The 15,544-nt window shown below is 43.5% G+C and overlaps 2 protein-coding genes and 1 non-coding gene across 4 annotated transcripts; all 3 read right to left on the bottom strand.

Moving 5' to 3' along the window:
• Nucleotides 1-3,560: 3,560 nt before the first annotated feature.
• Nucleotides 3,561-8,703, bottom strand: LOC136456431 (zinc finger BED domain-containing protein RICESLEEPER 2-like). 2 transcript variants are annotated; one of them, XM_066456295.1, is made up of 5 exons: nt 8,257-8,503; nt 8,077-8,149; nt 5,898-7,949; nt 5,748-5,821; nt 3,561-3,749 (listed from the first exon to the last, which is right to left on the bottom strand). In XM_066456295.1, the coding sequence occupies exons 1-4, from the start codon at nt 8,350-8,352 to the stop codon at nt 5,748-5,750; spliced, it is 2,295 nt and encodes a 764-aa protein (XP_066312392.1). In that variant the 5' UTR covers nt 8,353-8,503; the 3' UTR covers nt 3,561-3,749. The 2 variants fall into 2 exon arrangements, with proteins under 2 accessions (XP_066312392.1, XP_066312393.1); XM_066456296.1 differs by lacking the exons at nt 8,077-8,149; nt 8,257-8,503 and adding an exon at nt 8,541-8,703.
• A 566-nt stretch (nt 8,704-9,269) lies between these two features.
• LOC136456430 (uncharacterized) lies at nt 9,270-15,154 on the bottom strand. Its single transcript, XM_066456294.1, has 4 exons — nt 14,718-15,154; nt 13,717-13,859; nt 12,533-13,309; nt 9,270-10,825 (listed from the first exon to the last, which is right to left on the bottom strand). Exons 1-4 carry the CDS (start codon nt 15,025-15,027, stop codon nt 9,404-9,406), a joined length of 2,652 nt encoding a protein of 883 aa, XP_066312391.1. The 5' UTR covers nt 15,028-15,154; the 3' UTR covers nt 9,270-9,403.
• On the bottom strand, nt 11,757-11,820 carry LOC136462126 (small nucleolar RNA snoR101). The gene has a single exon (XR_010760645.1). It is a non-coding gene; the product is annotated as a small nucleolar RNA snoR101 (small nucleolar RNA).
• Nucleotides 15,155-15,544: the final 390 nt, after the last annotated feature.

Here is a 15,544-nt window from a genome sequence, read left to right as displayed (position 1 = left end):
TGCAGGCTCGAGAAAAAGAAAGCAGCGCAAACAGCTGACAGCCATTGCTCACTTTCTCCCTCCTCTCCTTTTGCCCCTGCTCTCTTCTGTCCACTCTCTCTCTCTCTCTCTCTCTCTCTCTCTCTGGGTCTCTCATCCATCGAAGCCAGATGCTTGGTTTTACTCGGCTAGTCGGCTTCCCTTCCCTTCCCTTGTGCGTTTGGGGGACAGACGCACGGCCCTCCCTTGCCCACCTCGCTTCCCCGCGCCCCAGCAGTTGCCGTGCTCGCCCGAGCCGGTGAAAGGCCGTCGAGGACCAGCAAGCAACATGACCTCCGAGGGGCCCCACGAAGCTGCACCCAGGCCGCCATGGCCGCCTCGAGACCACGGGGTGGACGCGGACGGAGGTGAGTCCGTTCCCCTGCTGCCACCTACATGCAGTTCTAATGTTTCCATGTCCCGGCTCTCCATGCCACCGCATTTCACCCCTACTATTTGCTCGTCTGTTCTATCTCGAGATTGTGTTGAGTAGTTCGTGGCCAAGCGCGGCGGAGTAGAAAAGGAATAACATATAAATGCATTTTAACGGCAGCTTCACGGAGATACTACCTTGCTAGAGAAGAATGTTGTTTCTAGCCGGTTTCTGGTCACACATATAGATCAATGCAAATTCAGTGTCCTGTTTGTTTTCTTCAGGATATATATGGTCAACTTTGGGGGTGACTAAATGTTCTTTACGACTTCCGAGAGCAAATAGCTAGCTGCTAATAAGGTTACCTTTGGTCTTAGGGAGGATCACAGTTTGAGCTGCTTACTACTAGTACAGCAGCATATTTTAAGTTGACTGTTGGATTGGTCTTTTTCTGTAAGTTCTCCAATCTCCACGCCGCATCTGACCGCAGATTGGTGGACACATTTTCTGTTGTAGCCCCCTTGTACTTCATAGATTTTGTTGGTGAATGGTAATTTAGCGCTGGGTGGTGATGTGCCTGGTTAGCAGTTATTGTGTGCTCTAATGCGGCAGCCATTGTCTCTATAGACGATGGATTTCTGGAGCCTTAGCCCTTAGGTTGTAGGAGATCTGGTGCTTTCATCAATATTTGCAGCATGATCTTGCATTTTGTTTTTCTTTTTTTTTTCCTCCCAAAACGGTACACAGTTGTAAGTTGTGTTATTGTGTATGATCAAGGAATTGAGGATTGAATTCTGCTTTACTTTTCTTTGATTAAAAGATTATGAATAATTGCCAATGCACATTTATATTATAAGTAAAGTTTTTTTTTTAATTTTATTATAAGTGAAGTTAGTCTTTTGTTGATTGTCATTTGTTCCCCACTGCCTTCTTTGTTAGACTTGGGGTTTGTCAGCTTTAGGATTTGTCTACTCCGTACCTAATTTTAGTTACGGTTAACTTACATTGTATCTATGCTCGACATGTACTAGAGCTACGGTCATTATTTTGGCATATAATTTGTCGGTAGAATTGGTGTAACTAAAATACAGGTATATAATTTAGAATCGGTGTAACTAAAATTCGGATGTGGAGAAGGAATATTTCTCTCAATTCTTGCAAAACTTTTAATCTGGATGCAATACTCCTTTAAAACACCAATTTTTTTTCTTATAACATACTCACAAGGTTCGGGTGTAAGAGAAGTTTTTCACCGGCAAAACTATAGCCTCATTATACTTTCTGCTTTCAAGACTTAAATATTTGATTTTATGTTCAACCAAAAACAAATTGACAAGATATTGCCTACAACTATGCCTTTTGAATTCAAATGTTTACAGACCGAGTAAATAACTAACAAAGCTTGCCTTCTCATCATCAATACAAAAATTTGAAATATGTTCTTTCAGTGCAACAAATTGTTCAAGTAATTTTCCTACTAAACTTCCAACAATTGCTTGTCATTTTTAACTTTGGATTTGATGTAGTACTACAGCATTGAATTGCACGCCATATTGAGAGACGATGATAGATTTTTGTGGACCCTGTTGGTCCTTATTTGAACCAATTGTCTTTACCTTTTTCATGTACATGATGTGCACGTAGTACTATTTATGGACCTCCCGGTTAGGACATGGGCCACCAACTTCCTAAAGTGCCATCAATATTTGCTTGCTCGATGTTCTTAGCTTTTCATGAGTGTCCTCCTAACAAACTGTTAGAAAAGTAGACGGAAACTAATGGACTGTGTAATGAGTTAATGTAATGCAATCTTTGGTCACTTACTGTAAGAAGAGTTCTGCTGTAGTTCTATAGTCATGACCGAAATAAATCAGTTTCAGCCAAAAAATTGTTGCTCAGAGAAACATGTAAACTGTATCCCTGTAGGCAAAACCAGTCTTCATGCTGTTGGCCTGATCTCCTTGTGCTTGTTCCTATGCATGCATTTGTTTCTCGGGCAGTAGCGTGCGTCTAAGTAACTTCAGACTCAGAGCAGCCTCTTGGATAGTTGGATGGGCTATTCAAATGATGATGTACTACACTACCCCTATCCAAGTTTCAAGCTTTGAGTGCTTTGGTGGGGGTATCTTGGTATATACAGGCAAACATAAACTGTATTTGTATTTACTTGACACCGCTGTTTGCCCACTTGCAGGCCCAAAAAGTCGGTGATCCCTTGAGCGCAGCCGGGTGATCGCAACCGGTGACACCTGCTCGCGCGCACGCCGAGGAGGAGGGCATGGCTGGAGAAGTTGGGAATGAAGCGTCTTGGTCCGGGAGCGTATACATACAGTAGTATTTTTTTTTTGCTAGTAACATCGACAATATATACCCAGATAAAAGTTTCATCAGTTTTCAGGCAGAGGGTTAGCCATTCAGTAGGGCCTAACTAGGCAAATTCTTTCCGCGGCGAACTGTCAATTCAGCTGCAAGCGTGTCTCGTGGATGGAGACCATTCAGAAATCAGGACGCGTTTGCTCTCTTTGGCTGTCTTGTCCCCGTGGTGGTATTCTTTGCTTACTCCAGTCCTGCCGCGGCGACCGGCGAGTCTGTTGGCTGTACTGTGCCTGCCCGCGGCGTGCTTGATGACGGTGGCCGGCACCGAAGCATGGGCGCCGTGCCGCCGTGGGCACGGGCGAGGACTGCGCCTGCGCGTTTCAGCAGTTAGCGCGATGGTTGGCGTTGCCCGCTGTACGGTCAGCTGGTTGTCAGGATGACTCAATTTTGTACGGTGCCTTCTTTCTTGCTCTTGGCAGCTGTTACTTGATCTCTTCCTACAGTTTAGTTTGATAATGCGAAACTTCAGTGGAGATACATCCTTTTTCTTTTAACTATGTCTACACAGCATTTTAGTTTGATAATGCGATCATGTGAAATGCCTGTTAGATGTATGTTCACCTCAGGTCATGGGCTTGAACAACACGAATTTCTTGTCATCTTTCATGTATTCACACAACACTGTCCAATTCAAGTGGCCCGTCCTTCCAGCTCTCAGGGCTCCCAGGGCATGCATGGTTCATCAAAAGAGCACTTCAAATAATCGCAATTGCCTTGCGAAACATGTCAACAGATAGCTTAGGCTACCCGATGAGCAACATAATGCACAAGTCATCATGAATACATGGTAGGCTGTTTTGAATGGATGGATAATGTTACCATCCTTCTTTGAGGGTGGCTCCAGGAGTTCATTGTACAAATCAGCATCTAGAACTAGAAAGATGCATTTACAGGTGAGTACTAGAGGTTCTTGGACAGTAAATTATGTAGGTACCGTTGCCACCCAAGTCTTCTCAAACGACTTCTTTCAGAATACTCCACTCTGGACAATGTTAAATTGGTTAGGAACTAAGGATGGTGAATTCATAATCCAAAGGATATAAAAAAAATGCAGGAAAGGAATATGATAATCCAGGTAATGTAAAGGTTCTAGGAGAGTAGAGTTCAGAGACTGACTCTGCACTGATAAGCTAAAGCACATAATTCTATATCTTATTACTATCATGGAACCAAATAGTTCTAGACACAAAGGTTGTACTCCAGTAGATAAAAAAGAAATATACAAAATGTATAGCGCGCAAGTACATTTTCAGGCGTGAATCTGTAAATTTTCATTCTAAACAATCTACACTAAGTGCCATCTGTCCCTATGGTAATTTTATAGGCTTTATAGTACCCTAAATCCCTAATAGCTCTAGCCATAAAGTAGGTTCAAAAGCATAACACGAAGTTACCCAAACCTTGAGACCCTGACACTGCCATTGTGTTGATCAAAGATTCACTCCTGAGAGCAAGATGGTGGATTCAACAGCACAAATACAATGGTAACCAACACATCACCACAAGGATTATCCTTATAGTGAAAACACAATTGATAGTTCAACCTCATACTTTTTACTGGTATAAATGCTGAAAGAGACATAGTAAAATGGTTCGAGGGAAGAGCATCTCCAGCAGTCCCCCAATTCCCATCCCCAATGAGAAAAACCTGTATTTTGAGGGATTTGAGAGCTCCAGCAGATCCCCATTCTAGCCCCCAATGAGAAAAAAAAAAATTCTCAGTCCCTCAAAATCCATCCTCCAACCCCTCAAAGATGAGGGAAACCTCCCTCCCCCCAATACCTGAGATTTTTGGCGCGAGCTCCAACTGCCGGCGCCAAGGATGAGGAAGGAGACGATGAGGAGGAGCAGTAGGCCGCGGGCGCCATGGCCGGGGACCGAGAAGAAGACCTATAGCTTCTTGGACGCCATGGCCGGGGACGGAGCTTCTTGGGCGCCATGGCTAGGGACGACGAAGGAGGAGCAGTATGGGAGGAGGAGGTAGGAATGGAGGGAGTGGCGACGGAGACGGAGGAATCGGAGCGGCGTCGGCGGTTCAGGTGGGGAACAAACAGCAGCTCGGAGTCGGAGGTCGCGGCCTTGCGGGGAACGAACGGGTACGGGTGGGGGTGGGGAGAGAAGAAAGAGAAAAGAGTGTGAATGACAAATTGACCCCACATGTCAGATGAGATATTGGGGATGAGATTTTCTCATTCTGCTAGAGATGAGGCCTTTCAAAGCCCTCAAAAAAAGGCTTGTAGCTCCCCCAATAACTAGTTTTGGGGTTGAGATTTTTTCCTACTGCTGGAGATGCTCTAAATAAAGTTGCATCAAAACAAATGACTGAAAGTAAGTAGTAGTCTTGAAACTGAAGGCATAAAAAAATTAGTTGGCCTCAAGACTTTAATAACTAAGGTCTATAGAGGTCTCAGTTCCTGCAATTAGCACCTCCAAATTCAAACATCAAACAGCTAATAAAATCTTTGGTAATTTGTACTTTTGCAGGTCCCCTTCATCAATAGTGAGTTAGTGACCATCCAGTACAAACTGAGTTAAACTGAATATAGACACCCACTAACTGTTCTTTCATTACAAATACTATTATAGCCACTGAACTTAATTTATACATAATTTTCATGGCAAAACTTGACAGTTTCTTGAACTGCCAATGCATACTATTTCCAGGTTGTTAGTATCATTCTCTGCTTAAGACATAAGGTAAGTATCACTCTAACAGGCGCTGAAGATTCTAAAAGCTACCATATATTAACATCTTAAATGCACCTCATAGATTTGTGCTTTTAACTTTTATTATCCATGAATAAAAACAAATGGCAAGGAAGTATACATAAGCAGCTTCTTTCAACTTTTCTTATAAAAGCCTCTTGTATCAACTTTTTTCTCGCAAGAACATCTCATGCATGCACATATTCAACAAGGGATAAGATAAAATGGTATTGGAAATAAACTGAAAGAAGTGCAGAGCCTCAAATGTATTCACCTATTTTGGCACCACAACAAGTTCGTCACCACGCGGTGCTCCAACATCTCCATGACCACCTGAACCAGCAACAACTGCAGAAGCACAGGGGAAAACAATCATTATTAAGTTATACCAATCTTCACAGCAGTTAGAGAAAGTCAGCGATACCTTCTGGGTCTTCCCGTAACCAATCCTGTGCACACACTAATCCCTGAACCGTTGAAGGGTCCATAGTACTGAGATACTCATTTAGTGTACGGGCTTCACTGTCCAAAGGGATGATAGATACAGGGATAGCTAAAATATCACGGGCCATTTGTGAAAGTACAGGATACTTGGCTGCAAAGGACTTCCACCATCCCAGAATGTCAAAATTATCCTGATTTCCTTCTTTTTGACGATAAACTGCTTCCTCGAGATACATCTCCAAGTCAGACTTCAAGGATTGTCCTGATGAGGTCTCTTGTATATACTGATCAAGTCCCCGTCGAGCATCAGATAATGTGATACGTGAGAAGGTCTTAGAATCATCCCCACTGCTGTACATAGAGCCCATGCAAGAACTACTGTTTCTAGAGTAACAGAGAACAGATGGATTCTTCCATGAATCTGATGATTGATGTTTATAATCATTATACAGATTGTGAAAGGTATTCTGGATGACATCTATCATTGCCTTTGCTGTAAATTGCTCATCAGAATAAATGAGCCGAAAAAAATATTCGAGGGACTTCATCTTGTAACGAGGATCAAGAATAGATGCAAATGCCATTACAGGCCTAGTGAGATTCCAGTAGCCCTCAAACTTAGAAAGCATCTGGTCAGCAACTTTGGCAACAACAGTAGATGGACTCTTGCTCCAGGTTTTCAAAAGCACATGGATCTCACACATCTCATTAAAATAGAGGTTTGCAGTTGGGTTTTCCACAGGAAACTTCTCCATAGCATGATAGACTACGTCCAGTATTTCAGTGAGGGCTTTCACATCAGCCCAGTCACTAGCAGACAGAAAAACATCATAATGCCCTTCCTGTTCTGTCAGGCGCACAAGCACATCATGATAGTAGCATGCAGAGTCAAACATTAAGTAAGTAGACGGCCAGTTATCAGGAGAATCAACAACTAACAGCTTTTGATCCATATGCAGTACCTTTGAAATATCCTGAAACTTTTGGAATCTTTCAAACTTGACATAGTTAATCATCTTGCGAACTCTATTAGTTATATCAGATGCCTGTTCCCAGCTTTCTTGGACAGTGAGATTTAGAATATGTGCACAAGAGCGTACTTGGAACAATTCCCCATTCAATAGAAGCCTCCGAGGCTGCAAAACTATGAGGAGCTCTCTAGCAACAATTTCACCACCGTTGCAGTTGTCTAGCACAACAGCAGCTACCTTTCTGTCAATACCCCAACTCTGCAACTTCTCTACAATGAGATTAACCATCTGATCAAGTGTAAAAGGTGCCTCCATATGCACAAAGTTGAGAATTTTTTTCCTAACTTTCCACTCATCATTGGCATGGTCAATGTAGTGGCAAGTCAAGCACATGTATTCCATCTGTGTATTTGACCGCCACATGTCAACTGATATGCTAACCCGGCAGGGGATCTTAAAGAGCACATCATGTAGCTTAAGTTTCTCACCTGCATATATTTCCATGCTATCAGCCCTCACTGTGTCACACGACACCATCCTAAACTGAGGCTGGAGGTTCTTGACAAACTTTTGGAAGCCCACATCATCCACAATCGAAAACCGGTAGCCATGCTGGACAATCATGTGCACAAGGTCTCGGCGGCTGAGTTCTTGATCAAAGTGTGTGCCCTCATTATCAATGTCCTCACCGGAGGCGTGTCCCTCACCCGAGCGCCCATCCACGGAGGATTTGTTCTGGAGAATACGGCGCACAACAAGCTTCCGGCGCTTACCAGCACGCCGTGTGGAGGTGGTGGTGCAGATTGCGAGGTGGTTGCGGAGGTGCGTTGTGCCTGACCGGCTAGTTGCCGTGAGCTGCTTCTTGCAGTGGTTACAGACAGCCACACAGTTGCCATCGGCACGGCGCTCCTTCGTGAAGTCCTGCCAAACTGCGGACCGCAGCTTGCGTGCACGTGGATTGTGAACCACAGGCGCAGGCATCACTGCATTGCTCACTGAGCCAGCAACGGGCACCTCCATTGCTGTTGGTTCCAGCATGTTACCACGCACACGATCACCCACTGCAGCACACATACAGAGAAGCACATCATACATATGAATACCAAAGGAAAAGCTCTCGATTTGGCCTCTTTTTACCAGAAACGAAAGGGTAGCAAAAATTAAATACAGATTGCATATATCCAATACCTTTCGCCATAAACTGGAAAGCAATCGGCAGCCTTTCACCCATAACCAGACTAAAATGTTGCCAAGCTCTCTCCTAACACAGATTGCAAAGCAACGATACGCTGAGCAAGCACATTGCACAAGCACTACCGAATGCCTCTGACATAAGAGAGACACCATTAAAAATCCCCTTGCACATACCGCTGGGAGTAGCAAATCCCCTTGCACATGCCAAGCAGATCCCCAATCCCTCGTAACTACGGCACAATCAGCCGGAGCGAGCAAGTGACCTGGCATCCCCCCGCCAAATCGCAACCCAGCGGGGTCCAGTCCCCACGCTCGAACAGTCAAACCCTAGGAAATCGGGCGTGAAATAGCTCGCAGACCTCGCCTTTTAGCTAGGGTTTATGGCCCCGGTAAGCGGATCCGTTAAGAAGGAGCAAACAGAAGGGGAGGAGGCGGAGGTGAGTGATTGTGAAACTAACCTCTGCGGCGGCGGCCGGCGGCGAGCTGTGGTGGATCTGGGTCGGGGGTGGCGACCCGCAACCCGATCCGGCGGAGGCTTAGCAGATCGGAGCCGGGAGCGAGGCAGCGTGGGTTGCGACTTGCGACCCATTCGGGTGTGCGGAAGTCGTTAGTTTTGTTGCGACGGGTTTCGGGTCCGCGCCTACGCTGATGGACGGCTGAGATGCGAGCCAGGCGAAGGCGACTGCGGTGTGGTAAAGGTTCGGGTGGTTTGCGATCGGAGCTTTGGGCACGGCGGCGGGTGAGCTTTGGATGGGATCGGATTCAACTGGATGGATGGATTTGGTTGGAATTTGGATGATCGGCATGCATCGGTGCCTTAATATTGGTGTTCTCTTCAAGCCAGTCAAAAGTTTTTTTTTCAGAGGACTTATTTGGATAAACTCAATCCATACGAGAGTATATGGATTGAAGTATATAATCTCGATCCATATTCCAGTGGAAAATGAATTCATTTTCCACCACAAAAACTTGCGATACGTATAGACTGAGAAGTTGTCATGTTTCCAAACAAGCCCTCGCACAGTTTCAAAGACACCCCATATCTACCGAAATCACCGAAATCACAAGAAGAAATGGTTGTCTTCAGACTTCAGCAGGCATCTTGAAAAATATACGTTACACGTAGACCGCTGATTCAACAAGATGGTCATAACAACACCGATGCATGCAGCAGAAACGCCAACCTGTGGAGCAGGTCAACAAACTTAGCGTGCAGGTCACTGATTTCAAATAAAATGGACACATAGTTGGAACGTTCGAAGCAAATACATAAATTGAAAGGGCAGTAAGGCCATAATGTTAAACTGCTGTGATACAGATATTACAGTCTCTCGAGCAACATCGCTCTGATTTTTTCTCTCAATTCACTGGGCACTTCAGTTGTTCCCTGAGTTGATTGTGCAGTGTCATCAGGCAGCTTGTCTGATTCAAACTTGGCATCTGATCTAGACGGGGACACTTCTAAGCGACCTTGAGACAGTTCACTCTGGTCTCGGTCTTCCTCGAGCTTCCTTTTAGAACTGGAGTGATGCTCCCTCCTCCTATGCTTATGTGACCTCCTGTGTTCCTCCTCATCAGAGTAGCGGTGATCATCTCTATGCCTATGCCTTGACTTGGAACTCCGACGCTCCTGCTCCTGCTCATCTTCCGAAGAGTTATAACGGTGTCTGCGATGTCTGGATTCCCTGTCCTTGGAGTGACTCTTGTGCTTATGTTTGTGAATATCCTTACTCCGGGCTCTTGAATGCTCTGGGTGATGCCTCTTCCTTGAGTGCTTATAGCTATCCTCTGATTCATCTTCTTCCTCATTGGATTCTTGATGTTTCTTTCTATACTTCCGCACTCTGTTCTGTTCATCATCAGAGTCTTTATTATGCTTTGTCAAGTTTGGCCCTTCATGTTCAAACGGGGCAGAGCTACCTTCACGTTCCTTAGCCACAGATTGCAGATCAAGTCCAGAGACATTCGTATCAGGAATTGCCTTGGCAGCTTCACTAGTTGGATCCGATGCTGCAGCTAAATCATTCATCTTGTTGTCTCCACTCTTAATGATTGCAGCAAACATCTTCGCACGGCGAAGCCTCTCAGCTTTCAGCTTCTGTTCCTTTGTCATGGAAGCTTCCGAAGAATCTGCCTCTTTGGAGGCAGCAGCAGCAGCAGCTTTTGCAATAGTGTTTGCAATCCAATCATCATCAATAATTCCAAAACCTTCCTTTTGGGGCTGTCCACTACTTGTAAGTGGAGCATCAGCCTCACTATTTGAAATATGTTTGGACAGTGCATCTTGGTCCTGTAAAGATGAGAAACTTCCAAAGCTGGAAGAAGGATCATTACTAACATGGGTGCGAACATTGTCCTTGGTTCCTTTCATGGTGTTAAGTGAGTCATTTGCAGCACCCAGTCCACGAGTAGCCACCATTACTATAGCAGCAGCCTCATCTGCAGTGACTTTCCGAGTAGGTTCCTTCTTGACCCCACAAACAGGATGGAATCTACCCTTCCCTTGTTTGTCATACAGCTGCTTCTCCGATGGTCCAGCTGAGCTTCTATCAGAAGCACTGGATACCATGCCATAACTGCTGTCTTTGCGCTCCGTTGAGCATCTTCGGTCGCCGCGCTCACGAGAGCTTCTGTCGGCGCGCTCATGGGAGCTTCTGTCGTCGCTCTCAGGACTTCTTCTGCCCCTCCAGTCAGAAGAACCTCTTCTGTCCTTATGAGTAGGACTTCTACCACGTGACTTGGACTGCAAAATCAATAAATGAAAGAGAAACAAACCATAGTTAAAATTTGCCATTGGATCATAGGAAAAAGGATTAACATTAACTTAGTAAAGAAGCTAGTGAAATGTTTAGAGCATGAAGATTCTGATCAAACAGTGGGAATTAAAGTATTTCTTGCAAAATCCTGCATTGCGAAAGGGCTTAAGTCTACAACACAACCTTAGTATTCCCAGGGTATAAAAGAGAAGCACCAACAATTATAAGGATCTGTTTGGGTGTAGATATTGAGGGGGAGGAATTGATTTGGCCTGGAATACAAAACACTCTAGGTTGTCCAACAGGATATTTTTGATGAGTTAGATCTAATACGAGCTAAAAAATACTAATAATTAAAAAAAATGGGCAGTATAAGCTTGAAAAGCAAAGCAAACAAGCAATGCATTCAAGAAACAATTGAACCAAGAAAAGCGATTCAATTAATCAAAATAGACATCAGCAATTCATGTCCATGAAGATGAAGAACCTTTCCAAATCCAAAAAATTAGAAAACATTTGCCATGTAGTGCTTCAAACTAAGATAGCACAACATAGCTAAATCAAATCATGCCCTGGATGTCCAGGATATCATCAAAGTAGACATTATATTAAAAAAACCAACAGCAAAGAGATGCAGAAAGCCAGTAAGCAAGAATTCAACCAAAGAAACTGACTCATGTGAACACAATACATCCACCAGAAAATCATGTCATAAATATGTTGCACGAAAAGTTTCAGTTCCTAGTTTTTTTTTTTGACGGAGGAAAATCCTGCTTTTATAAAGAAAGTGAAAAGGTATACAAATTTTAGAACACTCACACCACAGCCACGCTGGGGAAACCATCTTACAAGATTAGGACCAACAGAAAAGTGTCCAACGACTGAATAAAAGACCCTACTACAGGCTACTCAAAGTAGTGCATCAGCGATTAATACTTTCCACATGTGAACTTACCTGAAGTTCAGAGATCAAGTGTAAGACATCATATGCACTTCAGAACAAAAAAGAAAGAAAAAAAGAAGACACTCAGCAAAAAACAATACAACAAGAATCAGGAACAGCAGTACAAAAACACTATCAGTTTTAAAGATCTCAAAATTTTAAGCAAGCAGGACCCAGAAAAAAAACTGTTGCTTAGCATGGCAATGCTGGTTGCCTGGTTGCTCGATTTGAATGCACATCAAGAGTACTTAAGAATGATATAAAGCAGCTAAGCCTATTAGAAATAATAATTGTAACAATAAGGCAATACTTAAACAAGAAAAGAAGCTTGATGAATGAAGAACATAGGGCCATCATTTTTGCAATTACAACATTCCTATCAATTGTGTGAACATATTCAGTAGTAGAAAGCTCAATCAGGTTTGAATATAAATAATGAAATAATTGATGAACAAACAAATGCAAGGTATGAAAACCTGACAGATATTAATATTAAGTAAATAGAAGTATCACTATCACAAGATGAGAATGAAGGCATGGGACATTTGTTGCATGACAGTATTTTGGGAAACTAATTTTCTTTTGGCTTCTCTGAAATAGAAAGAAGTCACAATAAACTTCTTTTGGCATCTTCGAAATAGTAACGAAGAAGACAATAAATTTCTTTTGACCTCTACAACACAATAACAGAAAAGGGGTAGTAACACAAATCTTTCAAGCTTAAAGCATAAACAAGTGTGACTCAAATTACCTCTTTGGTTTCCTGGAGAAACTTTAGATAATACGAGTGGTATGGATTAGAAGACAGAAGAAATGGAAACCTCCCAGTTGTTCTGTCTTGCTCAATCAGTTTTTCTTCAAACTTCTTCCCATTCGTCAGAATAAACTCAATTATTTTCTCCATGGTGCGTTTCATGAAAGATGGTGGTTCAAGGATCATTTCTTTTGTTTCAGATAAGCCTGAATTGGTATGTGATTTGGATGTAGTTGATGCTGTAATTGTGTCATTAACCTTTTCACGCTGAACAGCAACAATGCTGTTGTCAGTAATAATCGGATTCTTCTTTGTCAATATTGTTTTACTCTTAACTGCAGGAGCGGCAGCATTCTGATCTTTGCCTAGTTCTTTTTTGTCAGGCATAATTGATGCAGATTTTACATGGCCCTGCACATCAGGGGTCATGCTATTTCCAGGATTCATGCCTTCCGAACTACATGGGAGTGTGCCTTCATCCTCATCTTCTGAGTCATATGCGGTCCCAAGCAATGATAAAGCCCCGCCAGATGAAGCATGCTCACTCTCAGTATTACGTTTATCCGTGCCAACAGCATCAGCACCATCTTTCAGCAGTTGAGGACGATCAACAAGGTAGCGGAAGTAGCTGTGGAGATGATGATCGGGCATCAAGAATCCAAATGTTGGATTATCTCCTTGTTTAACCCTCAATACAATCTCTGACTGTCCCCCATGCTCGCTGACAAATAAAGCTGTTCTTGCAATTATCTGATGCGCCTTCTCAGAAGAAGGCTGTAAATTTAAAACAGGGGAGCAAAAAAATGTCTCAGTAATGGCTAGAGAGCACACAAGCACAAATTATGTCAAACAGAATGAATTACTATATTAAGAAAACTGGTATATCGTAAGACAGCCATCCCATTCATTTTTGTTATATGTAGCACTTGAATCATTCTAATCCCACCTGCCTATATTCCTTACGTCAAGATACATTGCAAAGAAACAATGTGCATCACTAGTAGGAACTTCATCTCTGCTCCAACCATCTGAAACAGGCATTTAATCCTTAGAAGAACATATGCACCTTGGACAATTATTGCTGGATCAACTGAAGAAGATTAATAACAGGGTAGAAGAAATAAATTTCTATCATATTTGGAGAAAATAGTTAAAAGTGAGAGCTCAAAGCTTATACTCACCAGCTTATTCAACAAGCTTTCTGGCACATAAAATGATGGGCGATAACACAAGTCCGAAGAACTTGGTTCATCTGAACCAGCAGGATATCCATATGAGAAAGGAACAGCATTATAATCAGCCTGTCCAGTATCTGTCCCATTTCCTAGATAAGCAAGAATATGTCAGCTAAAGTATTGTCGTATAGTATAACAGAAATAGGAGTAGGGAAGAAAACATGCAGGCACAAATTACATCTTCCGAGCAACAGAAGAAAGTCCCTTACTTGAAATGATTAAAGATGCTCATGAACTAATCAAAGCTAAAGTATTGTCGTATAGTATAACAGAAATAGGAGTAGGGAAGAAAACATGCAGGCACAAATTACATCTTCCGAGCAACAGAAGAAAGTCCCTTACTTGAAATGATTAAAGATGCTCATGAACTAATCAAAGCATCCTTCCTGCAAACTTAAAAGTATACAATGGAAAAAAAACATATATACAATGAACACTGCTAACTTCAAACATGTGGCAGTGATACTGTTATTTGGGTACAACTGGATATTCTATGAACCTTGTTTCTTTGCAAGAAAACACAGTTACTACTACGTTCGTCTGCTGGTAACCAAAAAAATTCAAACCGAGAACAGATCAGTACGTGTGATATGCTCGTAGGCCACATATAAGAGAGAAATATCCAAATCCTAATACAGTTTAAACCTGAAGCTTTGGTTCAAGAGGGCTGGGATCAGAACACTGAAAGGTGAAATCCCAACCAATTAATGGGCTTATCTTGAATTTATACTTGAGGCTTCATTAAGATGAGTCCGAAAAATGTAGGATTATGACTCATAGAACAAGACAAAGTCGGCAGAACGACATTCAGAATGTAGAACGGAACAAACTTTAAGCTCAAATACACCAAAAACGTAACAAAGGGTAGGCAGAAGCTGACAGTTACAGATACGAGAGGCGAAATGAGAGGAGAGGAGAGGCGGCGCAAAAGGAAGATCCATTTATACCTGAGGGGGCCGCATCTCCAGAACCCTCGTATTCGCCGTCGCCAGCCGGGAGGTCCAGGTAGCGCTCGCGATCGAGCTCGGTCTCAGAGACGCCGTCGGGGGAGGGCGCGGAGAGGAGGGCCACTGAGTAGGCGCGGCGCGGGCGAGGGGGCACGCGGTCAAGCAGGTGGCGCACGTCGTGGCGGTCGAGGAGGAGGTCTGCCGCGCCGACGGCCGCCCAGGGGACAAGGGAGCCGCCGGAGTTGACAACCTCCGCCGTCGCGTCGTCGTCGAACAGTAAGGCGTGCCGCCCAACGATCTCCAGATCCATGGCTGAGCCGCTGAAGCTTGTCTCGGCCTCGGCTTTTTCTTCGCGAGAAGCGGCAAGCTCGGGAGCCTGGAGCTCGGCGGAGCGCTTCTAGGGTTTGGGTTAGAATGACGCGGCGGGGGAGATTTGGGGCGGCTATAGGGCCTAGGGCGCTAATGGTAATGTACGCTTTCATATATTTTGCACTTGACACCTGCTGTTATTCAAAAATAGACATACAGTGTCCATCTCAGTGGATTAGAAAAGGAAGTCCGGCCCAGTTTAACAATTCATACAGGCTGCGAAGCATAGCAACAATTGGGCCTCCGTCATATGTGGCTCGGAGCACTTGCCTAGGCCAAGCTCCACTCAAAAAAAAAAAACACCTAACCTAAGCCAAGCAAAATCGATTTAATTCTATTCCATTTAAAAAAATCAAAGTTAGCTGATTTTGAATGAGATTACTCCGCTCATTATGCAAAATATAATACAATATAATAAATCGCTCCAACATTTTAAATTGTAATCTGTTTTAGTTTTA

The sequence above is a fragment of the Miscanthus floridulus genome, chromosome 6, assembly GCF_019320115.1.
Source record: "Miscanthus floridulus cultivar M001 chromosome 6, ASM1932011v1, whole genome shotgun sequence".
In the NCBI taxonomy this organism is placed as follows: Eukaryota; Viridiplantae; Streptophyta; class Magnoliopsida; order Poales; family Poaceae; genus Miscanthus; species Miscanthus floridulus.
The sequence above is the reverse complement of the archived record's forward strand: the minus strand, read 5'-3'. Positions and strand labels throughout refer to the sequence as shown.

What these genes read in the sequence shown, in the direction of transcription:
- LOC136456430 (XM_066456294.1), bottom strand. Translation starts at nt 15,027, where the DNA reads ATGGATCTGGAGATCGTTGGGCGGCACGCCTTACTGTTCGACGACGAC. An exon ending in TGGAGATGCGGCCCCCTCAG is followed by an intron (nt 13,860 to 14,717) that starts GTATAAATGGAT and finishes TTGCTTATCTAG; the next exon opens with GAAATGGGACAGATACTGGA. An exon ending in TTCTCCAGGAAACCAAAGAG is followed by an intron (nt 10,826 to 12,532) that starts GTAATTTGAGTC and finishes TTGATTTTGCAG; the next exon opens with TCCAAGTCACGTGGTAGAAG.
- LOC136456431 (XM_066456295.1), bottom strand. Translation starts at nt 8,352, where the DNA reads ATGCCAGGTCACTTGCTCGCTCCGGCTGATTGTGCCGTAGTTACGAGG. An exon ending in GGGATTTGCTACTCCCAGCG is followed by an intron (nt 8,150 to 8,256) that starts GTATGTGCAAGG and finishes AATCTGTGTTAG; the next exon opens with GAGAGAGCTTGGCAACATTT. An exon ending in GTTACGGGAAGACCCAGAAG is followed by an intron (nt 5,822 to 5,897) that starts GTATCGCTGACT and finishes GTGCTTCTGCAG; the next exon opens with TTGTTGCTGGTTCAGGTGGT.